This window comes from Seriola aureovittata, chromosome 11, assembly GCF_021018895.1.
Source record: "Seriola aureovittata isolate HTS-2021-v1 ecotype China chromosome 11, ASM2101889v1, whole genome shotgun sequence".
Taxonomy (NCBI): Eukaryota; Metazoa; Chordata; class Actinopteri; order Carangiformes; family Carangidae; genus Seriola; species Seriola aureovittata.
In genome coordinates, this window is record NC_079374.1 from 13,210,553 (window position 1) to 13,226,308 (window position 15,756).

A 15,756-nucleotide genomic window follows, 5' to 3' on the forward strand; every position below is an offset into this window, starting at 1 on the left:
ACACTTTGTGGAAAAGGCTTTGAAGTTATAAATCCATATTATAGCTCTGTTAAACCTTAATCCTGTCTTTAATGTCATTTTGCTAGACAGCCTCAGATAAGGCAAAAATACACACATATCCAGACACCACACAGGACACTTCAAGAACTGGAATTATGCCAGAGCGCCCATGCTGAAGGAAGCCTTTCTCCCAGTGTACCCACTGTACATTACCATCTGTCATTTAGCCACCACATCTGTTATTTGTTCGCTGTGCTGTAGACGATGTAGTTTGTGGACTCTGGAGGATTCTGGCTTTGTAGACAGATAGAATCTTTCATATACTTTGCAAGCTGCCATCGTCGGCAGTGACCGCTCTTTTCTCCCTTAACAGGCAATCCACCTCGCCCAGGCCAGTTTCCAGTTGGAGGCATTTGGCTCCAGATTTGTCCTGGATCTAACGTTGAACAAGTAGGTCCTCCTTACTTAATTTATTGCAGATAAAACGACTTTATAGCTAAAGCTCAGCCATTGTGGTCATGAATTGTAACAAAGTGTTAGACAGTGGTTTAAACTTCCAGTGAGAGTGATTTGTGTGTCTCACTCAACAGTATCCTCACTGAAGGTCATTTTGTAATCTTGTAATGTGTGGATGGTGGAATATTTATTCATCCTGGGGTTTAGAGAGGCTGGGTAAACTCTGTCCAAACATCCCTGCCACAACAGATCCACACTGACGCTGACACTGTCTCTACAGATATTGTAGAAAATGCTCAACAAGAAAATTACAGGAAACCATCAAAGGATGGTTTTTTTTAATGCAGAACCATTTCATTTTAATAGGAAACTACAATAAAATAAAAATAAATGTTGGATTGAGGGAACTTTGGTCATGGTTTCAAACTGAAAGTCTGATGTTAGTAATACTTGCACGTCATGGGTCCAGTAATCATAGACTTCCTGCTATATGGGGAAGTGACAGAAACCTGGATAATGTTATAATCGTGAAAAATCTGATCAAAACCAGTTCATGTTGCTGATGACATGACACAAAGCAGAAGTACAGTGGAACTTAACAAAGTTTAATTAAACAGCAGCAAAACATCCTTAAGTTGTTTGCCTATGAAAAGATCAAATCCCGTAGAGGCGACAGTGGACAAATGTCCTCAGACACCAAAATTACCAGAATCGTCCTTGGATGTATCTGTGCAAGGTACAGACTCGATGAGGAAGTAGTATGTGTCATAACTGAAACAGGAATGAACACTTGTGATCTCTGTTGCAGCTGACTGTTGTTTGTAAATGATATGGACTATTGTATGTCAGATTAGTCATTAATGCAGTGTCAGTCGAGAAAATGTATTCAGGGAAGCTGTAATTGAATAGGTCAGCATGCTGGTTGCCAGAATCCTGGAAAATGCTAAAAGAAATCTTAGTCCAGCTGCCAGATTACAGACAAAGACAAACTGTCTTTACTAAATGATTTTTGGAAAAGCAGAGTATCTTTATTTAGGCTTAATTGGCTTCCATCAAAATGGGTAGAGAGGCACTCATTCTGTGGACTGTGATCACTGTCCCATTTAGAGACATGAGGCTCCGGACACTCAATGCTATTGATTTACTCCCCTCACAAAGTAGCTGGTCCACATATGTGAAGGCTTACTGTGCATGTGTACTAGGACTAAGCAATGCTGATTGAATTTCAGGCTCTTTAATGGGATTTAAACCTGGATTCTGAAGTCAAATATTGTAATTTTATATTGTGCATGTCTGAGTGCTGTTAGATGTGGAGACAGGCTAATTTGCATGGTATGGCTATTCAGTCTGTGTGCTGGTATGCGGGGTTGGTTAGCAGCCTGCCAATGAAGTCTTTTCAGACCAGAACCATCACAGAGGAAGCGTCATGAATATAGGTTACTGTGAACGTATATAAATATATGTATGTATGTATTACAAAGAATTCTTTAAAGCATACATTTATTACTTTAGCAAAATAAAAGTCAAAAAAGTCAAATTGTGTAAAGCTTTTGCAGGTCAGTTGAAGGCATTTTATCTAGTTCAATAGTTGCTGACACGCAGTAATTAAGTGAAATGATGTTGCAAATGCAACTCTGGGTGCTCTGCCATCATTGTAGTATTTTGAGCTTCATTTCAGTGCCAACATAGAGGCAGCCAAAGTGCAGATTTCAGCAGTTATCTGCAGCAAATAGTATTTGTCCTATTGTGCAAAGGTATTGGGTCAGATGATGTAGGAGAGAGACTCCAGAAATGTTAAATTAGCTAATGAGCTCTGTGGTGTTTGGAAACCACGAACCTAAAGTGAGGGGTTGTTGCTCATGTATCAGGAAGGCCAGTGGGAGACAAGTGTGACCTTGATTCCCAACTGTTTGCTTGCAGTGTAGGTTATCTGTGAGATACATGAGCTAACTTCAGTGTGTGCCTTTTTTTGTGTGAGAACAGAGGTTTGAATTCTGCTTGGTGTTGTAGCTGCGACAGTACTGATCTAAATATAGATAGGTCTGCAACCTGCCAATGGGTGCTACTTTATCTCCTCACCTCTTACTGTACTTGGGATTGCAAACCAAGGAAGTAGGTTTTCCCACTGAAAGGTGTTTACAGTTAACATAAATATTATATTGATTGAAACCTTTTTTATGTAGTTTGCCATCAGTGGGACCAGTAACTTCCTTGTAGTGGACCTCACTTCTTTCACACCTCTCTTGCCATGAATATCTTTGGTGCTGATGACCCTTCCATGAAGTGTCTTCATTTATTTAGACTGAGAGCAGATTATTTCTATGTGTTAGAGGTTTAAACAGCCCGACATGACAGCGTCGTGCGTCGCTACAGGATTCAGAGCTGCATTTGATATGGCGCCAGGCGCAAGAATCCCCCTGCAGTTTTTTGGTCCTCCCTCTCTGCCTCGCCTCTGTCTCACTTTCCTCTGCTGCTGCTGCTGCTGCTGCTGCATTGTGGCACCCAGTCTCCTGTTGACTGAAAGACCTCGGGGCAGGACTCCCTTCTTATGGTCTTCAGACACAGTTTCACAGATCTCATGCAGACATTTATGCACACACACACACACACACACACACACACACACACACACACACACACCTGAAAGACACTCAAATTCCAATGGTTTCCAATGCTGCCCATCACCGACACACCCACTAACACACCAGTACACTCTGGCGTGGCCCACTCTGCTCTCCCTGCCTCATCTGTCAAGCTAAAAATAGGCTCCTCACTCAGGAACCTCTCTCACACGCTGCTCATGCGTCGACTCTCCTCTCATAATGGTGCACTTCTTACTCAAAAAATGTCACACTGCTGGTGTCACAAGACAGATTCATCACTTCCCATCTTTTTCTTTTTTTTTTTCTTTTTTCTGCTGCGACACCACTACATGTCCACGGAGAAGAAGATGTTTTTGATTTGCAAGGTTATTCAGGAAAAAGCGCCATTGTGGCAGAAATTGCAGCCTCTTGAAATCAGCTGTCAGCTAAGAGACTGCATGTGTGCGCGTAATGGTGTGGGACGCTGACTCAGACAGCGGGAACTGCCGGGAGGACTGTTGTGTTCAAGGTGAAGCTGCAGCCTCAGAGTCATTTATCACATTAGGCAGCTCTCAGATGCAGTTGCTTGCTTCTGTTCCTGTTTTTTAAGCAGTCATGTAATTTTGGTAAATTTGAGGAAGAACCAGTCGTGTGAAATGTAGTTCTCGGGTGAACGTTTTACATTCTCTTTCGCTTCGATAACTTTAAGGCTACTTTGCAAAATTAATGAGTAACTGTCTCTGTTTTGCATCTTATTATGAGAGAATTTATTTACATGTCATTTCACAAAATACAGTTTTGCTTGTTATCCCTCAGAAGTAGAGTGCATCATATTTTTTCCTGAGGGCAGGCGACATTTAACATCTGTTGGGCACTTTTGAGGTGCCATGGGCCGTGCCGTGTTTGTACAGACTAATCCAGGAACTGTGGTGATGACTGTTCTTGTTTAAACGCCAACCCAAGCAGCGTTCTCCGCTGGTTTAAAACCACAATACGTGAGTCAGAGAAAGCAAAGGCAGACGTATTGTCACTGCATCATATCCTCCCACCCTAACCAACTGCAATTCCTGTTTTTTCAGTGACTTGCTGTCTTCAGATTATGTTGAGATCCATTATGAAGGGGGCAAACCTGTTCTATCTAAGGTAATGTCTTCTGTGGTTTTGACCAGAATGTTAAAATACACATCTTCTCTCTTATGTATGAGTCAGAGGTTCTTTGTTTCCTTTAGCTGGAACGCTGTGTGCCTGCTGTTTTTGTTGTTGTACAGCCATGCACATTGCTGGTAAAGCTAAAGGTACAACTTTAGCAAATATTTTTTGAAACTAAAGACGGGAACAGATGTGATTGTTGATTTCCTGTAAATTCCTTTGTGTCTTATCTTTTGCTGTTAGCCCAACTGCAAATTGGTTATCAAATAAACACTGCAACTCTCACGTGTCTTCCAAAAAGCTGCAGGTACATTTAAGAGATCTTCGCAGATAAGAAAGAAAGAACAAAATGTACAAGGAGGAAGAGTGACATACATGGATGGATAGATAAATAGAGGGATAGATAGATATACTTGCATAGGGAGATTGAAACATGGAAGTACATGATTTCTGTAGAACAGACGAGGACATAGAGGGAGAACAGAAAACAGGTTGGGAATGAGAGCTGGCTTCTCCTGCTGCTGCTGCTGCTGCTGCTGCTGATTCAGGCAGAGGGCTGGGCTGGGCTGGGCTGGGCATACTGTAGCTGAATCAGCAGGGTTTTGCTCCCCTGCAGCCTCCTGCTGGAGCTCTGGTCACGTGATGAGGGAGCGAAAGCACTCTGCAGTAACAGTGCAGCGTGGGATGGGTGAAGTGAGAGAGAGGGAGAGAGAGTGAGGGAGAGACAGGGAAAGAGAGAGGGGGAGGATGTCCTCTGCTCACCCTGGGTCTGACAGCTGAGTCACAGATAGTGCTAGGACCCACCTTGCAATGCATTAACTTCTTAACGCACACACATCTTAACAAGCATAGACCGAGCCCCCTGCAGAGATGAACTGCATATATGCCAAAGCGACATCTGCGAGGCAAGCTGTTACATCCTCAGAAATGCTAGAAAAATTCAAGCACAAGATAATTAAGTATAAAGTGACACATTCACCATATTATGAATGGTATACGCAGTTTTGTGTGTTGTGTTGCCAGTAATGCTGCTGTGTTTATGGCTGTGGTTTTCTGTGATGCTTCATTAGCACCGTGTCTTCTTCCCTCAGGGCGGTGAGCACTGTTACTACCACGGCCAGGTGAGAGGGAATGATAACTCCCACGTGGCCTTATCTACCTGCAACGGGCTGCAGTAAGTGAACAGCAGAGTTGTGTTTAATCCTTGCCGTGTTCAGAATATCTCTGGATACACTCATCTCTGTTCCTCAGCTCCTATTGACTCAGTATCGAATGACTGCTCTCCCTTTTCTTCTCTCTCTGCCCGGCAGCGGGATGTTTGACGATGGAGTCTATGTGTATCTAATTGAGCCCTTAGAACAGACTCATTCAATCGTAAGTTATTCCCTTCGCCTAGAACCAAAATGTGTATCACACAAATGTTTTTCCCCTGCTGCTCATGTAGCGTCAACCTCCACCACGCATGCACGCTCTGCCGTCTCTGCTTTTCACATTCTTAGCTGAGGATATCCTAATCACTCCAAAGACATTCCTGTTTTTAAAGGAAGGAGCATGTCCGGCCAACATGTAGTTAAAAAGCTTTTGTTCTTGTATAGTCTGCTTGGATTTTGTTTGAATTATTTGATTTTATGATATAATATTTATTTAATATGTTCCTATAGCAAAACAAATATTCTGTAGTAGTGTTAACTTCTCTGTATATTAATCATGTTAATTCCAGTTTGTTGACCTATATTGGGCAAGTGGTTATGTACATTTATATGTTTTTCATTTTGCTGTATTGTTGATTGTTATTTGTTAATAGAATGAATAGTAGGGCTGGGCAACATGCTTTAAATCAATATCAGGATATTTTACGTGTCAGTATGCATCATGATATAGCTTATATATGCAAAATCTATAATAATTCAAACACTCAAACGGATGTTCAAAGCAATGGTTACGCATTACACAAAAGCTTCACTTTTAGCCATGCTAGCAGTGTGGCTCTTGGGATGGCAATGTCAGTCTGTTGGTCCACACAAAATTTTCATTGATGATCCACAGAGCTGGGATCATAATAACTTTGGTGATCCTTTCTCTTTTCATCCAGCACCACAAACTGGTCAAAATTTTCATTTCTCAAAGACTCAAGCAAATGAATGATGAACGAATACCTGAAATAAACTGATGACATTCCCATCAGCCTCAGCTGTGCATTGTGTTTAGTGCTAATTAGCAAATGTTATCATGCTAACGTGCTAATCTAAGTAGGCGAACATGGTAAACATGATACCTTCCATTGTCCATTGTGAATATGGCTCCTTTAATTACAGCCCTTAATGGTGTTGCTGTCATCACTATTGTTACTTAAAATCTAGCTCATCATATATGACACACAGCTCAGAGCTATTTGTACCCATTTGGGTTTTTTTATACATTCATTACATTCATTCCCCACGCTAAGTTTCAAACTCTTCATTTACATGAAAGTTTAATTTTACTTAACAATTCCCATAGTGAAAACTTTCCCTCCCCAGCACCAGTTCCTGCTTGTCCCAGTTCCTCTATAGTCTTTTAACACTTTTCATGCCTCACCCCTGCAGGATACAGCTGCAAGGCCTCATAAACTAAGACGAGCAGCCTCCCTTCACTGGAACAATGATTCAGAGGAACAGGGTAAGGGGTTCTCATCATTGTTGTCTGTCTTCTTACGTAACATCCCCCGTTGGTCCTTCACCTCTGACCGTTGCCACACCTCCCCTTCATCCTATCATTACCGTCCTCTTAGATACAATATGTTCGACCCACAACATGCAAATACGCAGGGATTCATGGGGTTCGTCAAGAAAACAATTTTAATGGCTGTTACAACTAAACATTTTATTATATTTATTGTTCTTTTAAGTGAAAACACCTGAGGAATTAGCTGGAATGAATTCAACAGTGTTAAAAATCGATGTTGTCAAACAGACCAATTTATTTTTAAATGTTGTGTTGCTCCCACTTCTACCATTTTGCCAAGTTTTATATCCCTACTCTCATCCAGCAGACATGATTTTACTCAGTGCTCCATGGGAAATTCATTGCAACACGTTTTTGAATTTGTGGGGGAAAAAAAAAAATTTAAAAAACACGTCACTGTGGGCTTGAACTCTTCTAACAAGCATACACAGTTGTAAATATGTGTTTAAAAATGTGTATTTGAGTCTCACTGTTTCCTTGTGTATGTTCGCAGTGGAGGACGAGCAGCTCTTCTCAGAGCTGGATGACTTGTCTTGGCTGAAGCGCAGGAAAAAGCGAGCTGTAAGTCTCTGATCTCACCTTTGTCTGAAGTAATGCAACAGACTTTAGTTCTCCCACCCTGATTGTATCTGATTTTGATTTGCAGATTCCTCGCAGTGTATTTGAGGAGATGAAATATTTAGAGATCATGATTGTCAATGACCACAACATGGTATGTGTTCTCATCGAAAGCAACAACAACAATATGAAATGCCTGTTTTGACGTTCTTTTATCTTTTTCTGCTGTATAGCTGGTATTTTGGTGTGTCACTGGGTGTGCCGTGCTGTATTGCGTTTGCACCAGTAAATCACGTATTTGTCGCTTATCCATCTTCTCTTTTGTTCTTGTTATTTGTGGTTGCAGTATAAACGACACAAGACCAAGCAGCACACGAGGAACTTTGCCAAGTCAGTGGTGAATCTTGTGGATGCTGTGAGTAAACAATTTAGTTTCACTTTGAGACATGTTGTTTATTCTTAATACAGATCCACTTCAGAATGTAAATGATTAAAAGTGTTGTTTTTGTGTTAGCCACACTAACTGCGTGGCTCTAGGAGTGGCAATGTCAGTCGACTGCTCACTCACCTCTTCAGTGGTGTGTGGTCCAGTGTGAAATATCTCAAATTCATCTTCCCCAAAGCATTAATCCAAATGACTGACTTTACTTCCAGCGCCACAAGCAGGTCAACATTTGACTTTGTCCAGTTGCCAAAGTAACCTTTCCATCAGTCACGTGTAATGGAGCAAATCTCTCAAACCCTGAGTTGGACCCACACTTGTCTTATCATTAGTCCTTATTGTGCTGGTGTTCGCTCTGTGCTCTCGTCACGTGCATTAACACTCCCCTTGTTCCTCCCTGCTCCCAGTGTGCTGCACCCCCTCGTCTGTCCCCCTCAGAGAGTTCAGATTCAAATTCACACCCAGTGTTGTTCTCCTCTCCCTGTGCTGTTGCTTCTGTCTCTCTCTGCCTCTCCCTCTCTCTCTCTGTCTTTCTTTCTTTATTCTTCCCATTCACTGTGCGCTTCAATGGCAGATCTTCAAAGAGCAGCTACACACGCGCGTGGTGCTCGTTGCCGTGGAGGTCTGGACAGACAAGGATCAGATCCCCATCAGTGTGAGGCCGCTGGAAATTCTGCGCGATTTCTCCAAGTACCGGCAGCAGAGCATCAAGCACCACGCCGATGCTGTGCACCTCTTCTCGTAAGCTCTTTATTTAAAAAAAAAAAAAATCTGTCCCCACCGCTCTTTAATGTACCTTTACATTTAAAATTTACAGTGTTTCCTTTCATTTTCCTTTTGTGTGACAATTTGAAATAAAATAAGTTGATGTTAACAGACTTTGGGATGGTTTCCACTGTTGATTTATTTCTCAGGTGGACATGTATTTTGTTTAAATATAAAAATGCATCCATCTATGTTTAAGTTAACTTTTGTTATATGTGCATAAATAGGTGAATGTTTTCTTCATTCCTGCCAGGTACCATTGCTTTGGCACAATTGTATTGTTGTTTGTGCTTCCATCATGATCAATGCAAGTCTACAGCCATTTCTGAAATCCAGTGGCTGGATGCAGTGCAGCTGCATTAAAGCTGTATGAGAAACAGTCGTGTGTCTGCAGGAGTGAACATTAAATTAGATATTAGGCTGACTTTTCGACTTATCTGATCCTCTGTGATGTTTCTATCTTTCATTTGGTGTTCACGTGTACCTCTTTTGTCTTCCATTATTCTTGTAGAAATGTGACCTTCCACTACCGCAGAAGCAACGCAGCGTACTTCGGGGGCGCGTGTTCTTTGAGCCGCGGTGTAGGGGTCAATGAGGTCTGATTTGCTGTCTTAACATCCGGTATCGCTCTGTACACGGATCACAGAGTGTGACTGCAGGTGAATAATCTGTGCTCTTTGTTGTGTCCACAGTACGGCACCACCGGGTCCATGGCAGTGTCTCTATCCCAGAGCCTGGCACAGAATCTGGGCATCCAGTGGGACCCAGCATCCAGGAGAAGTATAAATGAAACACACATTGTTTTCTCACATCTAGTATAAGTGAGCTAGAGAGAGCCACTGGGAGCCAAAATCACAAGGTTCAGGTCACTCAAATTACAAAATACATTGTGGTATTACGACTTTCATTGAGGTCCCTGTGTTTGGTCATCTCAGGCAGGGCTCCTCTTTCTCCTCGACTCACTGTGGTGGAATGAACTCTGAGGTCAGAACAGCAGAGTCACCGCCCAGGCTGAAAACCCACCTCAACAACCAAGGCCATCCCATTTCTAAAAACAAACAAGCAAAAAAACACACACACACACACTGTGACTACTAGAGTCAGATTCTACTAGAATATCCAACTCTTCAAATCATCTCGTTCTCGTTCCTATGGAGATTGAATACACTTAATTTAAGTTGCTTTGGACAAGTGACTTTAATATAATTTGCTGAGGTTTTGAGATACGCTAATGTTAAGTAGAAAATGGACTACAACTGTCCTCGGAGAGATCTGTGGTTTGATCTGATCAATCTGGGACATGGTTGTTTAAAAGCCATGTTTCTTTTCAATTTCTCAAGTGTCTTTTTTTTTTTTTTTTTTTTTTTTTTTTTTTTTTTAGAGCTATGAGCTCCAGAGTTCTGATCACCCTCCATTGTACTGGTGTGGCAGCAGATGTCCTAAAACTTCAACAAATAAACCAAAATTGTTGGCATTAGATACCTCCAGGCATAAGTAGGATAATGTGTTGTGTTTACTGACCCTTTAAATTTGTCATTGCTGAACATCTCATCTAAATAAAAGCAACCTACTTGAAATACTTTAATGCCCTGAATATAGGACATTACATTTTTCTGTAAACTACATTTGAAAAAGTTATATAAAAGTTATATATTTGAGGTCCAGACATTTAAACGTCATATGTCAATAACAACAGCAGATGGCGCCTTTAAAACAAAAAGGTGCATTTTAATAGGATTTAACTGCCTCATCACAATTCCAGTGCCAGGAATGACAGACGGAGAGATGCACTGATTGTCCTTGAAAAAGTTGGCCAAAGATAGAAGTCGAATCAGGAATTATGCCATCACTTTTGAAAATCACAGTGCTTAATGACGCATAGTCATCAAACAGCTGTCATGTTAGAAATTGCAAGCTCAAAAAAAAAAAATGGTATACTTCAAAGAAATTCTTCTCATGGTCCCAAAACTGGTCAAGCTTGATAGGAGAGTGTGAGTATGAGATGATAAAATGGAAATACAATCGGAATAACATTTTATTTCAATACTTTATCTTGAACTTGTACAGTGGGGTCCAGATGTCTGTGACCACTGTCCCATTAAAGTGGTCTGTATGTCTTTTTTCTGCACTATGTAATATCTCTCTCTCTCTCTCTCTCTCTCCCTCCCTCTCCTCTTGTCTCTGTGCTTTTTCTCTTCTCTCATTCCTATTTGCAGAAGAATGTGGTTGTGCTGACTCGTGGACTGGTTGCATAATGGAGGATACTGGGTAATGTCCAATATATCCCTTAGAGACACACACACACACACACACACACACACACACACACACATACACGTACGTAAGAGAGGGACAAAGTAACAATTAAAGATGCATGTTTATGTGTACTTAATAATAAAGTTATCACCACCCTGACAGTGTGGGAATGATGTCAAACTGAGAAATAAAGAAATAAAAGATTCAATTTATTTTGCTCTACTGAAAGTAAATATAATAATATAATAATAAATATAAGATATATAGACAGGGTGCATCACAGATTGCAGATGCAGGATATAAACTACCATAAATTCTCCCATGGTAACCTTTATTTAGCTCAGTGTCTTACAGAGAGACAGGCCATTATTTCAAACTTCGCCTCTTCCCCAGTTAATGCAAATTCAGATCTTCTCCCCACGTTTATCTGTCATTGAATTCAGTTTACCGTCAATACAGCAAGAGTCACGATCATCAGCTATCATGGATGAAACTCAACACTTCCTGCAGATTTTTCACACTAAAGCTCCTGCAGCCTTCCCCTTATAGGTTGGCTTCTAATATGAAAAAAAATGAAATATATAAGAAAAATGATTTTAATAGGACAGCTTTTTGCTTTGCCCGTGTTCTCATACTATTTTAACAGTGTTCTCACTGTATTCTCATCAGACAGGAACATTTGTGTAATAAACACTGATAGATGGCAGTAATACCATCAAAAATGCCCAAAGTGTTATAACAAACTACAGAGGTGAAAACCAAATTAATTATCACTTGGCATTCTGTCTCTCTTCAGTGTCCAACACCCACGGAGATTCTCCAAATGCAGCATCTCAGATTATAAGGAGTTCCTCTTGAAAGGTGGAGGCTCTTGTCTGTTTAACAGGCCAACCAAGGTCAGTATCTCACCACCCACCACCCTTTCTTCACCTGTCACAACTGCCATGAATCACACTCCCCCCCCCCCCTCGTAACCTCCAAACTCTCCTGTCTTCTTTTGGCAGCTGTTCGAGACAACAGAATGTGGGAATGGATTTGTGGAAGTGGGAGAAGAGTGTGACTGCGGAGGGAGATCAGTGAGTTTCTTTTTACCTCAGTGGGTCACGTCTGTTTGTCGTCGTCTAGTTTGTTCAGACGGGTGAAGCTCGCTCCTTGTGTGTTTTCAGGAGTGCTACAAGGAATGCTGCAAGAAATGTTCCCTCGCCAATGGGGCACACTGCAGCGACGGCCCATGCTGCAATAACACATGTCTGGTATGAGCTTGGTCTTTTCTAAAAGTTCTAGACCACAAAATATTCATTTCTGGCTCCTACATTTAGACTTTTCCCTTGTCTTCATTTCTTGCCAGTTCCTTCCACGAGGTTGCACTTGCCGCTTCGCTGTGAACGACTGTGATATCTCAGAAACGTGCTCTGGGGACTCTGGACAGGTGTTCTTATGTAGAACTGTCAATTTTTTTGGTTTCAAGCAGTTGATCTCTGTCATTCTTTTCAATTTTAGATAATGTACATGGTTAAAAAGTCATACGTTTGTCACTTTTTTGCAGTGCCCTCCCAACCTTCATAAACAAGATGGTTACCTCTGCCAGGTTAACCAGGTATGCAGACTGATGACATGGGAAAGCTTTTTCATTCTCCAAACAAGAGCAATCATGCACCAGAATAGCATTTAGAATAAAATGTGTTTATTCTATTTTTTTTCTCTTTCTCAAACCGTGTGAAGGGTCGCTGCTACAGTGGAGAGTGCAAGACCAGAGAGAACCAGTGTAAATACATCTGGGGGTCAAGTAAGATAAATACTGCTTCACATTAGTTCTTATTAGTGTCAGTTTTAGAGTATCACCATACAAGAGACTTTTGTAGTCAGGAGCTGAGCGGTTCACCCCTCATCTCTTTTTTGCAGAGGCTGGAGGCTCGGAGAAGTTCTGCTATGAGAAGCTGAACACGGAGGGCACAGAGAAGGGCAACTGTGGAAAAGATGGAGAGAAATGGATCCAGTGTAGCAAACAGTGAGTTTCAAAGAAAGACAGTAAATGGTATTTCCCCTATGCAGCTTGGCAGTACTTTCTGTTTCTAGCCTGTGCTTTGGTTCTTCCTTCTGATCATTCATTACTGACAAGTGAAGGGATTTGAGATTTCTTTTGAAGTCAACCAATAGAGGGCTGTAGACTCATCATTTATTTTCTCCATTTATGAAAGTTGTTCACCTAGCTCATATGGAAAAAAGTTTCTCTTGCTCCAGGTTTACCTTAATGTTATGAAGCCAACTCCAAATGTGCATTAATGCTTCTTTTCCTGCAGGCCTGGTCCGTAGACTTTACATTATGATGGCATCACACATAAAATAGCTGCTCTAGGTTTTGGAAAAGCTTGAGAAGAATAATGGACTTTGTTTTCAGATGGTTTTACCACAGTTTCTTTTGTTGCAATATTATGTCGCTCAAAACATCCATGTTAAATATCAGGGCCACTTTCGAACATTTGGAAGTGTAATGGTTAACTGTGAAGGGACTGTCAAGTAAAGCAAGATCATACAGAGAAATTTAAAATTAGATAAAATAATTATAATAAATAGGCAAGTACATTTAAGAGATTCCATAGATTTAAATGAAATCTATGGATGCTGATATTTAAGAGGACTCATGGGAGGATGGGTTTAAGTGGTGATGGATGGGGAAGAGCTGGGAGGTGATTAGTGATTGTTTGTATTAAGTGGATAACTGTTGTGTGTACAGTTATCTTTTTGCTTATCTTTTACAGTGATGTGTTCTGTGGTTACCTTTTGTGTACCAACATTGGCTCCATCCCCCGCATTGGAATAATGAAAGGAGAGTCTACTACCACATACTTCAACTACAAAAACGGGAAGATAGATTGCAGGTAAAAACATGCTTATTATATTACTACAACTGCGCATGTCCTAGAAACCTCGAGAATTAGAGTCTGTGCTCCCGTCACTTTTGTTTCAATCTTCTTTGTATGATTTTTTTATTCTCTCCTTCTCTCTTCACCTTTCACTCGTGCTTTCTCCCCCTTTCCTTCCCTCCTTCCTCTCCTCACAGTGGTGGCCATGTTCTTCTGGATGATGACACCGATTTAGGCTACGTGGAGGATGGGACTCCCTGTGGGCCGTCAATGATGTGCCTTGACCGAAAGTGTCTGCCCATCCAGTCACTCAACATGAGCACCTGCCCCACTGGACCTAATGGACAGGTGTGCTCTGCCCATGGGGTGAGTCCTGGTGTACACTGACCCACAATTTACGCTTCATACACCTGTTGTATCATCTGCACAAAGGATGATTAGCAGGTCTCCTTTTTAGTCAAACATAAACCTTTCCTGTAATTGATTCAACAAATGCACCTCACACCCTGGAGTGGTTGCCTCTGATTTTAAAATTGAAAAACATTTCACCACAGCAATCCACAAAAGTCATCTTCAAAATAAATTAGAGGCAAAAAAAGCTGGTTGCTATTGCATATGTATTAATAAAATGTATTAATATTGACAAACAATAAACACAAAAATTTAAGTGCAATGAAAACTGTAGAATAGAAGCACAAAAACAAAATGAAAAGAAATAATCTTTCACTGCAATTCAATAATATATTACAGACTGCTTGAAAACAAGATTCGAATGGTACCGTACATCTTGAGATATTTCTCCTTCTATTCAGGTCCTACTCACTCACACAGGTGTTCTCACTTGGTCTAATTAAAAAAAAGGAAGGTCTAATCAAGCAACTTGAGTGAAAACACCTGTGCTGGTGGACTTTGAAGAAGCTGTATTTCATGTATGAGCAGGTTACTCCACAGTTTTGGTCCATAGGATTGTTCTTAACTGTCGGTACATTTAATGCTGTAGAGCTGTTAGTAGTTGTAGTTTCAGCTGTTTTTGACAAGTCAAAATGTGATATTTTCCCCTTTTTTTGTTATTGGAGGTAAAGATATTGTAGCTTTCATAACTTACTTCTTACTTTTCCCATAGCCTGTCTTATGAAAGACTTTGAGAAGTCACGGAAGAAAAGCACAGGTGTAAATGATGAAATTAATTAGCTGCTTCACTTTCAGGGTCCTGGTGTTGTGCTTGCTCCTCACTGTGACAATGTCATGATTTCCTGGGACGGATTAATAGAACAGAGACATTGCTAACCTGTGATTTTCCTTCTATGACATGTCAAAATGTCTGCTATGAAACATGCATATTGAGCCTTAGCCCAGTGTGCCTCAGTGGCTTTAGTCCATGTTGTGTAATTCAACCAGTTTGTATTGAGTACTGCTTGCTGTTAGAAATGTTTGCATAATTAAATCGCTTTACAAAGCTGACCTGGCTAAACATCTCATAGTAGGGCTGTGATCAAATAAATATAGATCCGTCTCCACAAGTATGTTTTATCTTTGTGAACCCATCATGCTATATCATCATATTTACTATATGATCGGGTATAAATGTTTATATGGAGGCCTCTGTTAACTTGGTGAACAAAAAACAATTAATCTCCAATGCAAAGATAGCTCCAGGGAATGTGCGTCAGCACCTTTATTTAAAGCTCTTATGTTCCTGTCATCGCCTCCATTTATTTCTACTGCATCTGTACAGGTGTGCAACAATGAAGCCACATGCACCTGTGACACCACCTGGGCAGGGACAGACTGTAGCATGCCTGACCCGCCTAAAGAGCCTGAGGCCACTCCGGACGAAGGACCCAAGGGTCGGTTTCCACCTCTTTCAACCTCTGACATAGATAGAATGAACACATTTATATGCACTCATTTATTTTAGCCAAGATTCACACTGACACATGAGTATATACTGTATATTTTG

General features: G+C 41.0%; 1 protein-coding gene across 5 annotated transcripts in view; it reads left to right on the plus strand.

Annotated features, from left to right (window-relative positions):
• The window catches only part of LOC130177295 (disintegrin and metalloproteinase domain-containing protein 23), a 30,176-nt gene that overhangs the window by 9,050 nt on the left and 5,370 nt on the right, over positions 1 to 15,756 (plus strand). For all 5 annotated transcript variants that reach the window (XR_008828995.1, XM_056388891.1, XM_056388890.1 and 2 more), the window contains exons 4-25: positions 374 to 450; positions 4,118 to 4,181; positions 5,279 to 5,361; positions 5,498 to 5,561; positions 6,773 to 6,845; positions 7,405 to 7,472; positions 7,558 to 7,623; positions 7,816 to 7,884; positions 8,486 to 8,652; positions 9,188 to 9,272; positions 9,369 to 9,456; positions 10,893 to 10,944; positions 11,729 to 11,828; positions 11,937 to 12,008; positions 12,099 to 12,185; positions 12,281 to 12,361; positions 12,479 to 12,529; positions 12,655 to 12,718; positions 12,835 to 12,940; positions 13,692 to 13,811; positions 13,994 to 14,162; positions 15,532 to 15,643. Coding sequence is in view for 4 of the 5 variants with exons in the window: in XM_056388891.1 (XP_056244866.1) it covers positions 374 to 450; positions 4,118 to 4,181; positions 5,279 to 5,361; positions 5,498 to 5,561; positions 6,773 to 6,845; positions 7,405 to 7,472; positions 7,558 to 7,623; positions 7,816 to 7,884; positions 8,486 to 8,652; positions 9,188 to 9,272; positions 9,369 to 9,456; positions 10,893 to 10,944; positions 11,729 to 11,828; positions 11,937 to 12,008; positions 12,099 to 12,185; positions 12,281 to 12,361; positions 12,479 to 12,529; positions 12,655 to 12,718; positions 12,835 to 12,940; positions 13,692 to 13,811; positions 13,994 to 14,162; positions 15,532 to 15,643 (1,918 nt within the window). In the remaining variant the exon portion in view is untranslated. The remainder of the gene's footprint in view (positions 1 to 373; positions 451 to 4,117; positions 4,182 to 5,278; positions 5,362 to 5,497; positions 5,562 to 6,772; positions 6,846 to 7,404; positions 7,473 to 7,557; positions 7,624 to 7,815; positions 7,885 to 8,485; positions 8,653 to 9,187; positions 9,273 to 9,368; positions 9,457 to 10,892; positions 10,945 to 11,728; positions 11,829 to 11,936; positions 12,009 to 12,098; positions 12,186 to 12,280; positions 12,362 to 12,478; positions 12,530 to 12,654; positions 12,719 to 12,834; positions 12,941 to 13,691; positions 13,812 to 13,993; positions 14,163 to 15,531; positions 15,644 to 15,756) is intronic.